The 15963-nt window shown below is 39.9% G+C and overlaps 1 protein-coding gene across 8 annotated transcripts in view; it reads right to left on the reverse strand.

The window, feature by feature from the left end:
• ZFAND6 (zinc finger AN1-type containing 6) overlaps positions 1-15963 on the reverse strand; it is an 82587-nt gene that overhangs the window by 22569 nt on the left and 44055 nt on the right. For 3 of the 8 annotated variants that reach the window (XM_017886822.1, XM_017886824.1, XM_017886823.1), the window contains exon 3: positions 4547-4678. The exons of the other annotated variants lie outside the window; for them this stretch is intronic. In XM_017886822.1, coding sequence (XP_017742311.1) covers positions 4547-4571 — 25 coding nt within the window. In that variant the 5' untranslated portion in view covers positions 4572-4678. The remainder of the gene's footprint in view (positions 1-4546; positions 4679-15963) is intronic. 8 annotated transcript variants of the gene reach the window in all.

The raw sequence follows: 15963 nt of genomic DNA on the forward strand, positions 1-15963 counted from the left end.
CATTTTTTCATGTGTCTGTTGGCTGTATGAATGTCTTCTTTTGAGAAATGTCTGTTCATATCCTTTGCCCACTTTTTGATGGGGTTGTTTTTTTCTTAGAATTCTTAAAAAAAAAAAAAAAAAAGAATCAACCTTATTCATTAATCGGTTAGGCCGTAAAATGTACCTTTACATGAAGAGTAAGAAAGACTGAAAAAGATGAAAAACCATAAAAGGGTAATTTACTTTATCTGAATGTGTAACGGCACAGATGGGGTAGCTATGAAGAAACTGGAAGTCCTGCCTCCCTCCCTCTGCTACTATACCTTTTTGGGGCAATCAGTCTGGCATTCAAATGGTCAGGGAGGAAAAGGGATAAGGGGAGAAAAGGCAGAACAATTCCTTAACTGCTGCATTGTGGAATTATAAAACCACAAATCCAGAGACAGGGAGTAAGATCACTCTACCAGATATTTTAAAAATGATTAGCATGGTATAATAAACAAAAGCCTATGAATTGAATAGAATTCATAAAATGTGACTTTTGACTGTTCATAACATTCACAGTCAAACCTCCAACTTATTACTCCCTCTAACATTCCAGACAATACTTAACAGTTATTTGGACTTTACTATGTGCTAGGAACTGTTTTTATTGTTTTATTTATATCTCGTTTAATCCTCTCAAGAACCCTATGATGTTGGTGCTGTTGAAATCCCTATTTAAAAAAACAACAAAAAAAATGATACTCAAAAAGACTTAGTTACTTGCCCAAGTTCCCCTATCTGGTAAGCAGCTAAGTCGGTGTCTTTTGATCTAAAAAACAAAAACAAAAACAACAACAACAAAAAACAAAGAGAACTGTCAAAGTCCACCATATCCCTGAAAACCTATCATTTTCTGAGCATTCATTAATTCTTATTACTTTCATTTAAGTATACATTTTAAATTCCATTTATTCAATCTTAACATATTATGCAGCTTTAATTAGCTAAAATCATGCTCTTGAAAAAATTTGCTTTTCCTTTGTGTCTTTTTACCTAGGAAGTTCTTAGCAGGATTAAAAATTCAAAATTAAATGCTTTAAGACTGTAAAGAAAATTCATTACCAATTATTAAAATTCTGACAAAAAGAATAGTAACGATGGCAACATAAACTCAAGTATAACAGCATATACATGTCAATTAAAACTACTTTCCTGTGCTTCCTTCCCTAAAGGTAAGTCATCATGTTCCAATAATTTTTATTTTGAAATGTTTCATCCTCTTATTTTCCATCCCAACTGTGGTTCTCATTGCTTGTCATACCTGGGTTATTTTTAACAGTTTACTACCCCTCCTCCTAATACATTTATTGAAATTCTCCTAAAACATCCAGTTCTCATCATATTACTTCTGTTTTAGTTTGTGTAATTGTCCCAGAGAGGAGTACTCAACCTAGCATTCGTGCTTCACATAATTTAACCCGAGCAGCCTAATTTCCCTAGAAAATATGCTGTTTGTAAACAGAATGGGCTTGGAGTCAGGTTGCCCGCAGCTGGAATCCCAGCTTTGTCATTTTATTACCTGTAAAAGCTTGGACTTGTTGCTAAATTTCCCTGGTTTCAACTCCCTAAGAGGCACTTACATCATCTACCTAACCAGATTAAATAATGCATATGAAAAGCATCTAAATAGCATGTGGCACACAGCAAAGTCTCAGTAACTGTTCTTACTCTACTCTTCGTAAAAGCAGAGGGTCTTTTGCTTCCCTCTGTTTGAAACAAATCATGTTCACTCCTGGAAACGAGCTTCTAGCTCGTATTGCTCCTTTTTGAGTATATCCCGCCTACCTTTGTACTCTGCTTGTAATAATCCTCAGGAAATCAACTTAAATTCTATTTCTTCTGGGCCCATTTCTGACCATGACCACCTCAAGCCTCTTCTACTCTATTCCTAAGGAAGCTTCTTGTACCACTCTTTTGGGGCATTTAATTGTACCATTACTCAAATACTTCACTGGTATACAACTCTGTTACCAGCTAAACTCTTAAGTTTCTTCTTCAAACCCTCTTTATGGCTAACATGAATCCCACAAAATATTTTGTTGAGTAAACACACTCCATCATTGTCACAAGTATTCATGTCAGGCAAAAAAAACCGTTATTCTGTTGAAAAGGGGAGAAAACTGATGAAGAACGTTTCACAGTGCAATATTCATAATTCATATAATGAAACAGTTAATTCAGCAACAATGACCAACAGCCCAAGGCAGTTATAAAACGCATACTTTTTTTCACTTCATTCTTTTTCTCCCTCCTCCTGAAAAAAATAGGGAGAAAATATAATTTATAATGATGAATTAGTCCAAAGAAGTTGTGAACTAGCAAACCTGAGTTAAGTCTGACCCATAGCCATATTTGATTGGCCAGTATCTATTACTTTTTTTTTTTTTTTTTGGAGACAGAGTCTTGCTCTGTCGTCCGGGCTGGAGTGCAGTGGCGCGATCTCAGCTCACTGCAAGCTCCGCCTCCCAGGTTCCCGCCATTCTCCTGCCTCAGCCTCCCGAGTAGCTGGGACTACAGGCGCCCGCCACCTCGCCCGGCTAGTTTTTTATATTTTTAGTAGAGACGGGGTTTCACTGTGTTAGCCAGGATGGTCTCGATCTCCTGACCTCGTGATCCACCCGTCTCGGCCTCCCAAAGTGCTGGAATTACAGGCTTGAGCCACCGCGCCCGGCCTATCTATTACTTTTTTAAAAAATTAGTTGTTAGCATTCAAAAATTGGGGAATGTCACATAATTCCAGATTTCTTCTGTTGAAAAATAGGAAGATCTGACAATATTGGACTCATGTTCCTCAAATTAAAACCCATCCGCTAGGGCCCTATTAGGCAGAGCCTGTACTCTCCAATTCAAGACCACTTTTAATTTTAGTTATCTGACTGATCCTGTAAGTAATCTCTGGCCTTTTCAATTTGGGACCTTCACTAATAATTTCAAGAAAAGAAAAAAAAATACACATAACATGTCTAGTTAAATAAAAATGCACATTAAACTTTGAACTAGTACCACACCGCAACAAAAGGTGTTACACAAAGGTAAGACGAGCTCCTGCCACATTCTGCCTTTTTTTAGATCACTGGAAAACTAACCACTCAGAATGGGTGAATTCTCTTTGCAATTGTATCAAATGGATCCCAGAAGAGAGCAAAATAGGATTTATGGTACACTCTAATTTTTTTTTTATTAACTGATCAAAAGAGGAATTACCTAACTTGGCATAGGTGCTTGAGATTAGCGTTTCCTGGCTGCATACAGTAACTCCCAGTTCTAAGCCTTTGGATCTCCAATTATCATATGGATAATAAACAGATATGAGGGATGGTAAGGGGCAGCAGTAACCTTTTTGCAGAGATGATTAAAAAAAAAAAAATCCCGCCAGTCGCAGTGGCTCACGTCTGTAATCCCAGCACTTTGGGTGGCCGAGGTGGGCAGATCACGAGGTCAGGAGTTCGAGACCAGCCTGACCAACACGGTGAAACCTCATCTCTACTAAAAATATAAAAATCAGCCGGGCATGGTGACGAGTGCCTGTAATCCCAGCTACTCAGGAGACTGAGGCAGGAGAATCGCTTGAACCCAGGAGGCGGAGGTTGCAGTGAGCCAAGATCACGCCATTATAATCCAGCCTGGGCAACAGAGCGAGACTCCATCTCAAAAAAATCCAGCAAAGCTCATAAAGCCAACAGATCAGAAAGTATGACTTGATACAAAACACTTGGGATGATTGCTATTCACTCTGATAAAAGTATAGGGATTTTGGACTACTGTACTGACTGTGCTTTGTAGTTTCTCTGCATAGCAGTTTTTTGGGTTTTTTTGAGACGGAGTTTCGCTCTTGCTGCCCAGGCCAGACTGCAGTGGTGCAATCTCGGCTCACTGCAACCTCTACCTCCCAAGTTCAAGCAATTCTCCTATCTCAGCCTCCCATGTAGTTGGGAATACAGGCATGCACCACCATGCCCAGCTAATTTTTTATTTTTTGTAAAGACGGGGTTTAACCATGTTGGCCAGGCTGGTCTCGAACCCCTGATCTCAGGTGATCCACCTCCCTCGGCCTCCCAAAGTGCTGGGATTACAGGTGTAAGTCACCATGCCTGGCCTATACAACAGTTTTTTCCAGATTTCTTCTGTTGAAAAATAGGAAGATCTGACAATACTGGACTCATGTCCCCCAAATTAAAACCCATCAGCTAAGGCCCTATTAGGCAGAGCCTGTACTCTCCAATTCAAGACCACCTTCAATTTTAGCTACCTGACTGATCTTATAAGCAATCTTTGGCCTTTTCAATTTGGGAATCTTCACTATTAGTTTCAAGAGAAGAAAAAAAATACACATACCTAGTTAATTAAGAATGCACATTAAACTTTGAACTAGTACCGCAGTACAAAGTGGTAAGATGAGCCCCTCCCACTTATAAGAAAACTTTATAAAAAACTTATGAGAAAAATTTCCTTATAGCAATATATCACTATATACTTATCCTATATTGCTATATAGTTATACTGGTAAAATAAATCTCACCAAGAGGCCACTGTATTGTGTGCATCTGAAGATATATTCCAGAAAACTTCTGATGGGCATTCCTATCTTAGGTGGCTACCAGCAACTCCACCAACCTCAGATTGAAAATACAGTATTCCCAGGATGTGAAACCTGTCAATAAGGAAGACTGACTTTTCATACCCAAATGTATCGCAGGGTTGACTGCAAGACTTAAGAACCCACAAATTCTGGTGTCTGCAGGAGTGGGAGGAGGGGGATCCTGGAACCAATACCTGCAGATACTGAGGGATGACTGATGTATGTTCATCACCCAGTGAAGGGAAAGGATTAGAAAGGTAGTACGTCCCATCCAAATGTATCCCCAGACATGGTTTATATGGAGTTATAGCCATGACGTGATAAATGATAGTAACGCTTTTGGTACAATCCCATCTCCACTTAGCACACCAAGCTAAACATATCTGTGGTGTCTTAATTATGAAATTACTCAACAACTGAATCTGAAGGGTATCTGTATTACTGAAGCTGACAGCTTCAATCTGCCTACTATGTTTTCTTTCCTTGCTCTTTTAGGTAACAGAACATCTATTTCTTGCAGGAAGACCATTTCATTTGCTTGGGTAGGCCTGACCCCTCCCATCCCAGGGCCAGCCCTGTCTCAGGGGTGAATACCTGAGCCAAGTCTGGGCATGTGACAAGCTGAGCCTTTCACTTTTATATCTGCAATCCATCTAGAGTTGATTTTTTTGGTATGGAATGAAGAGTTAAGATTAATGCTTTTCTCCATATGGATATCTAATTAACTCCAAACCATTTATTAAAATGATCATCTTTTCCCTACAGTCTCATCTTTGCCCACACATTAGGCCTCATACATGTATGGGTCTTTTCCTAGGCTCACTATTCTATTCTACTGGTTTATTTCTCTATCCTGTTCTAAATTAACTACAGTTTTTTTCGGTATCTAGCATCAGTTTCAATCTTCCTCATGATTGTGTTGGCTATTCTTGGCTCTTCGCATTTCCACACAAATTTTAGATTCAGTTTGTCAATTTCTACTTAAAAAATAAAAACCAATAGGATTTTTATTGGAACTGTGTTGAGTCTACAGATGTGCAACTACTACTGTATATCTCTCAGTTTATTTAGTTCTCCTTTAGGTTCGTAATAATGTTTTATAGTGTTCTGTGACGAGGTCTTGCATATCTTTTAGATACTCCTAGGTATTTGTTTAAAGTCTACTATAAAGGGTGTATCATATTTTTAACTCTCATTTTCTGTCTGTCTCTTGCCAGCCTCCAAGGTGGCCTGTACCAATTCCCTGAGCCCCCTGGTAGTCAGGCCTCATGCAGTTCCTTCCCACATTTTATCAGCGTTGGTCTGGGAGATCAACAGAATACCACGGAAGTAATGGCATGTCTTCCAAGTCTAGGTCTGTGGTTTCTGCTTTGCTTCCTCCTTGGTAACTCACTCTGGCGAGGCTGAGAGCCATGTCATAGAGAAAGGCTCATGTGATGAGTAGCTGAGGTCTCTGGCCAACAGCTATATGAGTGAACCAGGAAGTGGATTTTCTCTAGCCCTGATCAAATCTTTGAATGACTGCAGCCTTGGCTGATATGTGAACTGCAACCTCATGAAACACCCTGGGCCAAAACTATAGCTGAGGCCCTTCCATATTCCCAACAGAAACTGTGTGAGATAATAAATATTTGTTGTTTAAGCCAGTGAATTTTGGGTTAGTTTCTTACACAGCAATTGATGACACAGTTTCCAGTATATATGTCTCCCTGCTTCTCGCCCCCCTATAGTTTATTTTCAACACAGCAGCCAGTGATCTTATTAAAATCTAAACCAATCACACTGCTTGCTTACTCAAAATTTTCCAGTAGCTTCCCAACTTACAAAGCGTTAAAAGCCATATTCTTTACCATGACTTAAAGGCCCTTCATGATCCGGTTCCCCATTACATGACTTCCTCTTTTACTCCTCTTCCTATCATACACACTGGCGGGTATGGCAGGTATTTTCCTACCTGAGTCCTTTGTACTTGCTATTCCTTCCATTTTCCAGAAATCCTCATGACTAGGTTCTTCACCTCCTTCCAGTCTCTGCTCAAATGTTACCTTTTTCAAGGAGGACTTCCCTTGCCACCTATTTAAAATTGTCCCCAGCATCAATTCCAGTTTTATTTTTCTTCAACGCCCTTATCCTAATCTTAATTTCCTGTTGTATTGTGTCTCCCCTGTGCTAAAATGTTACCTCCTTAAGGGCAGGGATTTTGTCCATTTTGTTCCCTGATGCTTTGAAAAATGCTTGGTAAATGGTAGGCATTCAATATTGATTGAATGTATGAATGAAACTGCACTGCCACCTTACCTGCACACCACCACTAGCAGCCAAGGATGTATCCCAAGGTAAAAAACTAGAAGGCTCCTTTTAAAGAAATTGAATTTGCTGTTTAAGAAGAGAGCTAGATCTGTCAGCAAGGTGCGCCACATATGACTATATAGTTTGTGCACTGAACAAAGATGTCTGCAGGCGCAGCGGCTCACGCCTGTAATCCCAGCACTTTAGGAAGCTGAGACAGGCAGATGACTTGAGGTCAGGAGTTCGAGATCAGCCTGGCCAACATGGTGAAATCCTGTCTCTACTAAAAATACAAAAATTGGCCAGGCATGGTGGCAGGCGTCTGCAATCCCAGCTACTCAGGAGGCTAAGGCAGAAGTGCTTGAACCCAGGAGGCAGAGGTTGCAGTGAGCCACGATCGCACCACTGCATTCCAGCCTGGGCGACAGAGCAAGACTCCAAAAAAAAAAAGAAAAAAAACAAAAAACAAGTATGCCTGGCCTCATGCTCCAAGCTTTTGGGCATCTTTTCCATTCAGCCTACTCAGAAAGAAGTTCATTTAGCAATGTGACTAATTTAGCATACCCAATGATAATTTTATTAGTAAAATTAAGTTGCAGTGAATTTCATGTTCTCAAACTGACCTAGGTTCCATATCGCATACCTTAAAGAGCAAGGCATAGTTTTTACCAGCACAAGGCCACCTAATATTCCTATTTGCAAAAAGAGGAAAACCGTTCAAATTTTCCCACTGGCTTCCACATTCATGGACACTCATTCTCTTTTCTTCTCAAGATTACCACAGATCAATCTATCTATGCCTTTTTATTCGTGTTTGCCCTTAAAGCTTTTAATTCAACCATGTAGACTTTGTGCTTCACACCCGTGCCCAAAACCTTTTAAAAAAATCTCTTCTCCCCTAAGGCAAATCTTCAATTGTAAATGAATGTCCTTCCCTAATTCTAAAGTTTAATATATGGTCATTCTCTAAATTTGTATCTTTTCTGCTCATGAAACTCTGCACATTTTTTACAGAAGAAAACTTGCTTTACTATTTATTGAGTGCTTTATGTGCCAAGCACTTATAAATACCAACCACTTTAATCCTCATAATAGTCCTATGAAGTAGGTACTATTACCACTCTCATTTTACAGACAAGTAAACTGTTCAAGGACACACAGCTAGTAAGTGAGGAGCTGGGATTCAATCCAAGCAGTTGGCTGGAGTCCACACTCTAAATCAGTAGTTCCCAAAGCATATCTGTGGACTCCTGGGGATTCCTTGAGAGCCTTTCAGAGGATCCCCTCCTCCTCATCTCCCTCCCTGCATCCCTTCCAAACTCCTACCTGTCCTCGCTCCCTCTCCCCCCGTTTCCACTCTCTCCTCTCTTCTCTTCGACAGAGTTTTGCTCTTATTGCCCAGGCTGGAGTGCAGTGGCAGGATCTCGGCTCACTGCAACCTCCGCCTCCCAGGTTCAAGTGATTTCCCTGACTCAGCCTCCTGAGTAGCTGGGATTTACGGGTGCCTACCACCACTATTTTTTGTGTTTTTAGTAGAGACAGGGTTTCGCCATGTTGGCCAGACTGGTCTTGAACTCCTGACCTAGGTGACCCACCCACCTCGGTCTCCCAAAGTGCTGGGATTACAGGCATGAACCACTGCGCCCAGTCCCTATTTTCATAATAACAGTAACTTGTTATTCGTCTTATTCACTGTGTTGACATTTGTACTGGCAGTGTAAAAGCAATGAAGGGTAAAACAGCTAGAGCTTTAACATGCCATCAAGGCAGTGGCACCAAACCATACTATAATAGTATAGTTGTCATTATATGACAAGAGGATGTCATATAATATGGTGATGTCATTAGGTAATGACTACCTAATAGTAGTCATTATATTCATCACCATACTCTCACAGTTAAAAAACAAAAAAACCAGTTTTACTTGTGAGTATTCATGATGAAACAAATTATTTTTATTAAATCTATTTTTTTTTTTTTTGAGATGGAATTCTGTGCTTGTTGCACAGGCTGGAGTGCGGTGGCGTGATCTTGGCTCACTGCAACCTTTGCCTCCTGGGTTCAAGTGATTCTCCTACCTCAGCCTCCTGAGTAGCTGAGATTACTGGTATCCGCCACCATGCCTGGCTGATTTTTTTTGTATTTTTAGTAGAGATGGGGTTTCACCATGTTGGTCAGGCTGGTCTCAAACTCCAGACCTCAGGTGATCCACCTGCCTTGGCCTCCCAAAATGCTGGGATTACAGGTGTGAGCCACTGTGCCTGGACCTTTTATTAAATCTTGATTCTGATTACACTTCATTGTATTTTTCCTCTTTCAACTATTTTGAGATACGTCACCCCAGAGTAAAGCCTTCCTCATTCTAGTTTCTCATCCACATACTGGAAACTAAAGTCTCTATCCTCAGAGAGGTTTGGGGCACATAGTTCCTGATCAGTCTCCCTTTTCAGGAAAAAGTGTTACTGAGGAAAAAGATACCTACATAAATTCAGAGGAAAAAACTTACTTGTAATAATCAACACTGTCCTTCAACATGAATTAAAATATGAATAATGAACAAATAATAAGTTTCTAAGCACAAAGAGCACATGAAAGCAAAAAAACAAATTTAACACACAGAACAATTATTTGTTTTTTCCAGAGTTATATTCCCAGCACTCTAGATTAGGGCTGGCAAATTTTTTCTCTAAAGCACCACATAGCAAATATTCTAGGCTTTGTGGGCCATACAGTCTGTCACAACTGCTCAATTCTGCCTTTATAGCAAAAAAGAAGCCATAGACAACAAGTAAATGAATAGGAATGGCTGTGTTTCAATAAAACTTTTATTTACAATAAGGGGTGACTGGAATGGAGTTGGTGAGTGCGCCACAGTTGGCCAATTCCTGCTCTAGATTAATGCCAGGCACATAGGAGGTACTCAAATACATGCTGGATGAATAAATGATTTCACAACTATTTTGGTTAGAAATATTATCAGGAAAGACATAGCAAAATTCCATGACTATAAGCAAGTATTACTTTCTTTTGTCATAGCTCTTTGTTCAAGGATATCTTGATACCTATCACTTTGCTAGCTATTAAACACTATAAAAGACATTTAGGACACACAGTTCTGCTCTCATCAATGTAGGTACAAGAACAGAAATATTAATGTCTGATTTCCTGCACAAATATCACATCTAACTCCAAACTTACAACTTCATTAGCCACAAAACCACCAAATGCTAAGAAGTACCAAAACCACAAAGTTTTAGAATATACCACTCTCACTTCATAGAGGTATACAAAAACGGATGCCAGAAATGATTGCAAGGTATTTCAGAAACTGATTTTCTTTCAGTTAAAATGTAACACACCTTGTGGGGATGACTAACAAATGCATCATGAAAGGAAGTATAACTATAAATCACTGCAAAACAACTGCTATATATACAGGGACAACTTGATGTATAGTAGAAAGAAAAAAGAACTGACTCATCTTCAAATTGGTTGTGAATATAAACTTCCTACTTAGATAAATGGCTAGCCTAAAGTACTTCATTTAAGATAGGTATGATGCCTGTCCTTTCTAACTCATAGGACTTTGAGGGGGTCAACTGGGAGGTGATTGTGAAAATACTTTAACCCCTAAGTTGCAACATAAAGCTCAGTTCAGAATTGGGTGGCTTATTTAAGTCACATATCTGCAGTTCATGATGAGAGGGAGAGTTGCAAACTGTCAGGTATTTAATAATAGCTGCAGTCATAAATCCAAGACTCTTTATTTACCCATAGCTCACAAAGGACAGGTTCATAAAAGTTCTCCTTGCCACAGAGACACTAATCACCTGTTAGGAGATCTGTGAGTAGGCCTCACTTCCACCTGAGATGATACCGTTTTTTATTAAAAGCGTGATGGAACAGTTTCTAATATCCTCCTCTCAAAAGTTTATAAAATGATGTATCAATTATTCTGGATAACTGGCAACAAAAATTTACTACGTGCTTATGCTCCGTATTTATAACTGTAAAGTAGGGATAAAAGCAAGTATGTGTTCTACCAGGGGAGACTTCTGTGTGCCTAGCATATAGGATAGTGGGAAATGATCTTAGAATAAGGCCACATCACAAAATCTTTGTGTTTCCATGCTAAGGAGTCGGAACTTAAACCCACAGGCAACAGGGAATCCCACCACCTTAGAATGAAAAGGGGATCTTTTTAGAACAAGTGCTATTCACTAAATACTACTGTTTTTATATACTTTAAATTGCTCTGAAAATAATTCAAGGTAACTTTAAAATGCATGCTGTATGGTATCAAAAGTAAGCAAAATAGTCAATCCAAGGAAAAATGGTTAAAAAAAAAGTTAGAAATACTGTCAATAAATAAAATGTATGCCCATAAAGGCCTATTTGCTAATTAGAAGCCATTCATTTGACTCTATTCTTTCAAGTAGCTAATGCAAAGAAGTACAATGAAATCTTACCCCCAATAACGTAAGAGGATTTCACTTATAATTTACAAGTAAAACACAGCGTGATAAGGTCAATAATATCTGTAAAGTAAAATGTAAGTTTCTGGGATGGATGGATGGATAGATAGATGGATGGACTGATTTGAGACAGGGTCTCACTCTGTCACCCAGGCTGGAGTGCAGTGGCGCGATCTCAGCTCACTGCCAGCTCTACCTCCCAGGATCAAGCGATTCTCCTGCCTCAGCCTCCCAAGTAGCTGGGATTACAGTTGCGCACCACCATACCCAGCTGATTTTTGTATTTTTACAAGAGATGGGGTTTCACCATGTTGGCCAGGCTGGTCTTGAACTCCTGATCTCAAATGATCCACTCGCCTCGGCCTCCCAAAGTGCTGGGATTATAAGGTGTGAGCCACCCATCCAGCCTCTGGGTTTTTAGTTCTAATATAAATCAATAGTCTCATGGCCACCTTCAGTTAACAGCCAGTCTTCATGGAGCCAGAGTTAAAAATAAAATCCGGCCAGGGGTGGTGGCTCACGTGTGTAATCCCAACATTCTGGGAGGCCAAGGCAAGAGGATTGCTTGAGGCCAGGAGTTCAAGACCAGCCTGGGCAACAAAGTGAGATCCCCGTCTCTACAAAAACTAAAAAAATTATCTGGATGTGGCAGTGCACACCTGTGGTCCCAGCTACTCAGGAGGCTATGTATGGTGGGAGTACCACTTGAGCCTAGGAAATTGAGGCTGCAGTGAGCTGAGATCATACAACTGCATCCCTGCATGGGCGACACAGCAAGACTCGTCTCTTAAAAAAACAATAATAATAATGAACTTATCATCCAGGCTTATCATTTAGGCAATCCTTCATAAAGTTTATTTCTAAGTGTGTGCTTTTGTTCTATTAAAGATTGCTGAGGCAGAGGAAAAGGGTAGAGAGAAAGCACACTGAGAAGGCAGAATGGGTTACAAATTTCTGCTTCAAACAGAATAGTTCATTTTTGGTCTCTTCACATACCTGGTTTCTGTAAAAGATTTCAATTAAATAAAGGGGTTCAAACGGCTAAAAAATTTGGACACTCTTAAGTTCTTGATTAAGAGCAAATTCAACAATGGTCAACAGTAAGCCAATCTGAGGTAGGGTTGATATACTATACCATGAACACTTTAGAGCATATCTAGGCCACTAGTTGTAAGAGTTAAATTTCAGTTAGGCAGCCACCCCACTTTGAATTGAAATGTTTTGAGTGAATATCCGTAAGTCACCAATTAACTCTACTAAATTCTCCAAATTTTTTCCCTAAATTAAAAAAATCAGGTCAGAAAAACTATATAATTAGGTATATATTATAGTAAGTGCTCACTGAAAACGTCTACTCATTATTATGTACTAGGCCCTGGGCTAAGCACTTTATATAGATTATCTGACTTAGGCCTCAGCAAATCTGTATAAGGGAGGTGACATTCTCACACATGTTCCTTTGTAATCAGTTAAAGAAACTGAAGTTACACATGTCATTCACTGCCTCCCTGCTAAAATTCCCTTCTAAGACAATCTGTATACCTATAAATCAGCTCTTGCTGCCCTTTTAGTACCATGGGATAATAAACCCTCCAGACAAGCTAATTAGACCTGGATGAACAACACCAACCCAATGAACCTATCTAAAGTCATGAGTGGAGGTGGGGAGGAGACAGAATAGCACACACATAAAAAGTACCAAGGCTACATACTTGCAATTCAATTACATACGATTTTCCAAAGATTTTCAAAATAATCCTTTTTTCTTTCCTTAGTTAGAATTGATTTCTATTTCCATGTGTTCTGGTCCCTGATTAGAATCCAGTAAACAGTGATTTATTTTAGAACATAACATTAATACCTTGTTCCTATCCTTTGGTATCTCCCCTAACACCTACACTATTTCTAAGCACAAAGTAAAAGTGATTATCAGTGCTGAAATCTAAACTACTTTTAACCTTTAGTGGAATCATCTCAAACAGATAAATTTATCTCACAATAAAACTACTAACTGAAACCTAGTCCTTCCTAACTCTAAATTAATGTACCACCCATCACATTGCTTGTCTTCAAAGGTGCGTCTAGATAAGAAATCTACTAGCATTTAAATGTAAAAATTAGTTTTCATTTCCATATCGCATATAAACAGATGGCTCACTTTAATCTGAGAAGCAGTCACTGACAGACTTCAATACTTGCAACACTGCTTGACTCACCTGTCAATATCTTTATTCAAAAATAACTGCAAGGCTGGGCGCGGGGGCTCACACCTGTAATCCCAGCACTTGGGAGGCCAAGGCAGGTGGATCACCTGTCAGTTCGAAACCAGACTGACCAACATGGTAAAACCCTGTCTCTACTAAAAGTGCAAAATTAGTTGGGCATGGTGGTGCATGCCTGTAATCCCAGCTACTTGGGAGTGTGAGGCACGAGAATCGTGCTACTGCACTCCAGCCTCGGCAACAAGAGTGAAACTCCATCTCAAAAATAAAAATGAAAATAAAATAACTACATTTTATAAATTGTTTAAAAATGACTTTATGGCCAGGTGCAGTGGCTCACGCTTGTAATCCCATCACTTTGGGAGGCCGAGACGGGCAGATCATGAGGTCAGGAGATCGAGACCATCCTGGCTAACACGGTAAAACCCTATCTCTACTAAAAAATACAAAAAATTAGTTTGGTGTGGTGGCGGGCGCCTGTAGTCCCAGCTACTCAGGAGGCTGAGGCAGGAGAATGGCTTGAACCCAGGAGGCAGAGCTTGCAGTGAGCCAAGATTGCGCCACTACACTCCAACCTGGGCCACAGAGCGAGACTCCATTTCAAAAAANAGGAGATCGAGACCATCCTGGCTAACACGGTAAAACCCTATCTCTACTAAAAAATACAAAAAATTAGTTTGGTGTGGTGGCGGGCGCCTGTAGTCCCAGCTACTCAGGAGGCTGAGGCAGGAGAATGGCTTGAACCCAGGAGGCAGAGCTTGCAGTGAGCCAAGATTGCGCCACTACACTCCAACCTGGGCCACAGAGCGAGACTCCATTTCAAAAAAAAAAAAAAAAAAAAACACGTTATATAAAACCCAGAGAAAATACACCTAACCTTCAACAAGATTCTTAAAGAAATATTTTTTGCTTCCTCTTCTCCTCTTGGTGGAGTTCTATCTGATGCAAGAGCCAATCTTTCATGTTCCAGACAAAGAGAATTGTGTCATCAATAAATGTCATGTTTAATGCAAATACATTACCTAGTAAAACCAACTATCTAGAACAGTGTTGTCCAATACAGCAGCCATCAGCCACATGTGGCTACTGAGAATGTGAAATGGGGCTAATGCATACAGCAGACTGAGACAGGAAGGCAGGGAGTAAAGATTTTTTTTTTTTCTTTTTTTTGAGACGGAGTCTTTCCCTGTCGCCCAGGCTGGAGTGCAATGGTGCAATCTCAGCTCAGTGCAACCTCTGCCTCCCGGGTTCAAGCGATTCTCCTGCCTCAAGCCTCCCGAGTAGCTTTGATGGCAGGCGCCCGCCACCAAGGCCGGCTAATTTTTTGTATCTTTAGTAGAGATGGAGGTTTCATCATGTTGGCCAGGCTGGTCTTGAACTCCTGACCCCATGATCCACCCGCCTCAGCCTCTCAAAGTGCTGTGATTACAGGGTGAGCCACCATGCCAGGCCAGGAGTAAAGATTTCTATTCTACTCTTCTGTAGATGTTTCTCATGATACCTTAATAGAAAATACCCTACTTTGTGATGTTCAAATTCTTAATCCTAAAGCCTTAAAATCTATTACTTTGAGCATTTATAATATGCTACCTAATATTCCTCCTCTCAAAGAACAAACAGGTTTAATAATAATAATAATTTGCAAGCATTGATGATTCAATCAACCTCACAATATCCCACCAGGTAGCAAATTATTACTGTATCTATTTTACAGATTATACAACTGAGGCCCAGAAAAGTTTAAGTAATTTGCTTAGTATCACAGAGATGTCAGAAGGGACACCTAGGATCTGAACTCAGGCAGCCAGACTCTATAGCCTGCATACATGACCATGTTACATGGCCTTACATAGCCCAAAAACTTCATTTTAATACACTGCATTATACAACAGTAAAACAAGCTCAAATACCTTTACAAATCTAAGCAAAACCAAATGATAGAATTGGCTACAGGATCAATGAGAAGCCTACACTATTGTGGTAAGGTAAAGGGTAGAGCAAGGCAGAGGGAATAAAGTAGACGAGTTTTATATATGGTGCTCACATATTCCTACATGTACTTTCTATCCCAGTAAAGTTAATTAGCTTCTAACTTTACCCCCTTGAGAGAAGAGTAATAGAGAACAGAACACAGAGAATCATCTCAGAGAGATAAAAAGAAATTTGGGACCAATTTACTATCATACAATTTCACCCTAAACCCTCTACAGTGATAAAAGCAACTCTCTTTCTACCCTATTGTGTGTTCTCTCCTAATCTCATTTTAAAAATCAAAGTTTCATCAGTATGTTCCAAAGGCTTCTCTCACCTTGAATTTTCCTTATTTTTGACACTAATCAAAAAAGAGGAGGGAAGGGTGCTGAAGTACTGT

The sequence above is a fragment of the Rhinopithecus bieti genome, unplaced genomic scaffold (assembly GCF_001698545.2).
Source record: "Rhinopithecus bieti isolate Rb0 unplaced genomic scaffold, ASM169854v2 scaffold_15087, whole genome shotgun sequence".
NCBI classification, from domain to species: domain Eukaryota; kingdom Metazoa; phylum Chordata; class Mammalia; order Primates; family Cercopithecidae; genus Rhinopithecus; species Rhinopithecus bieti.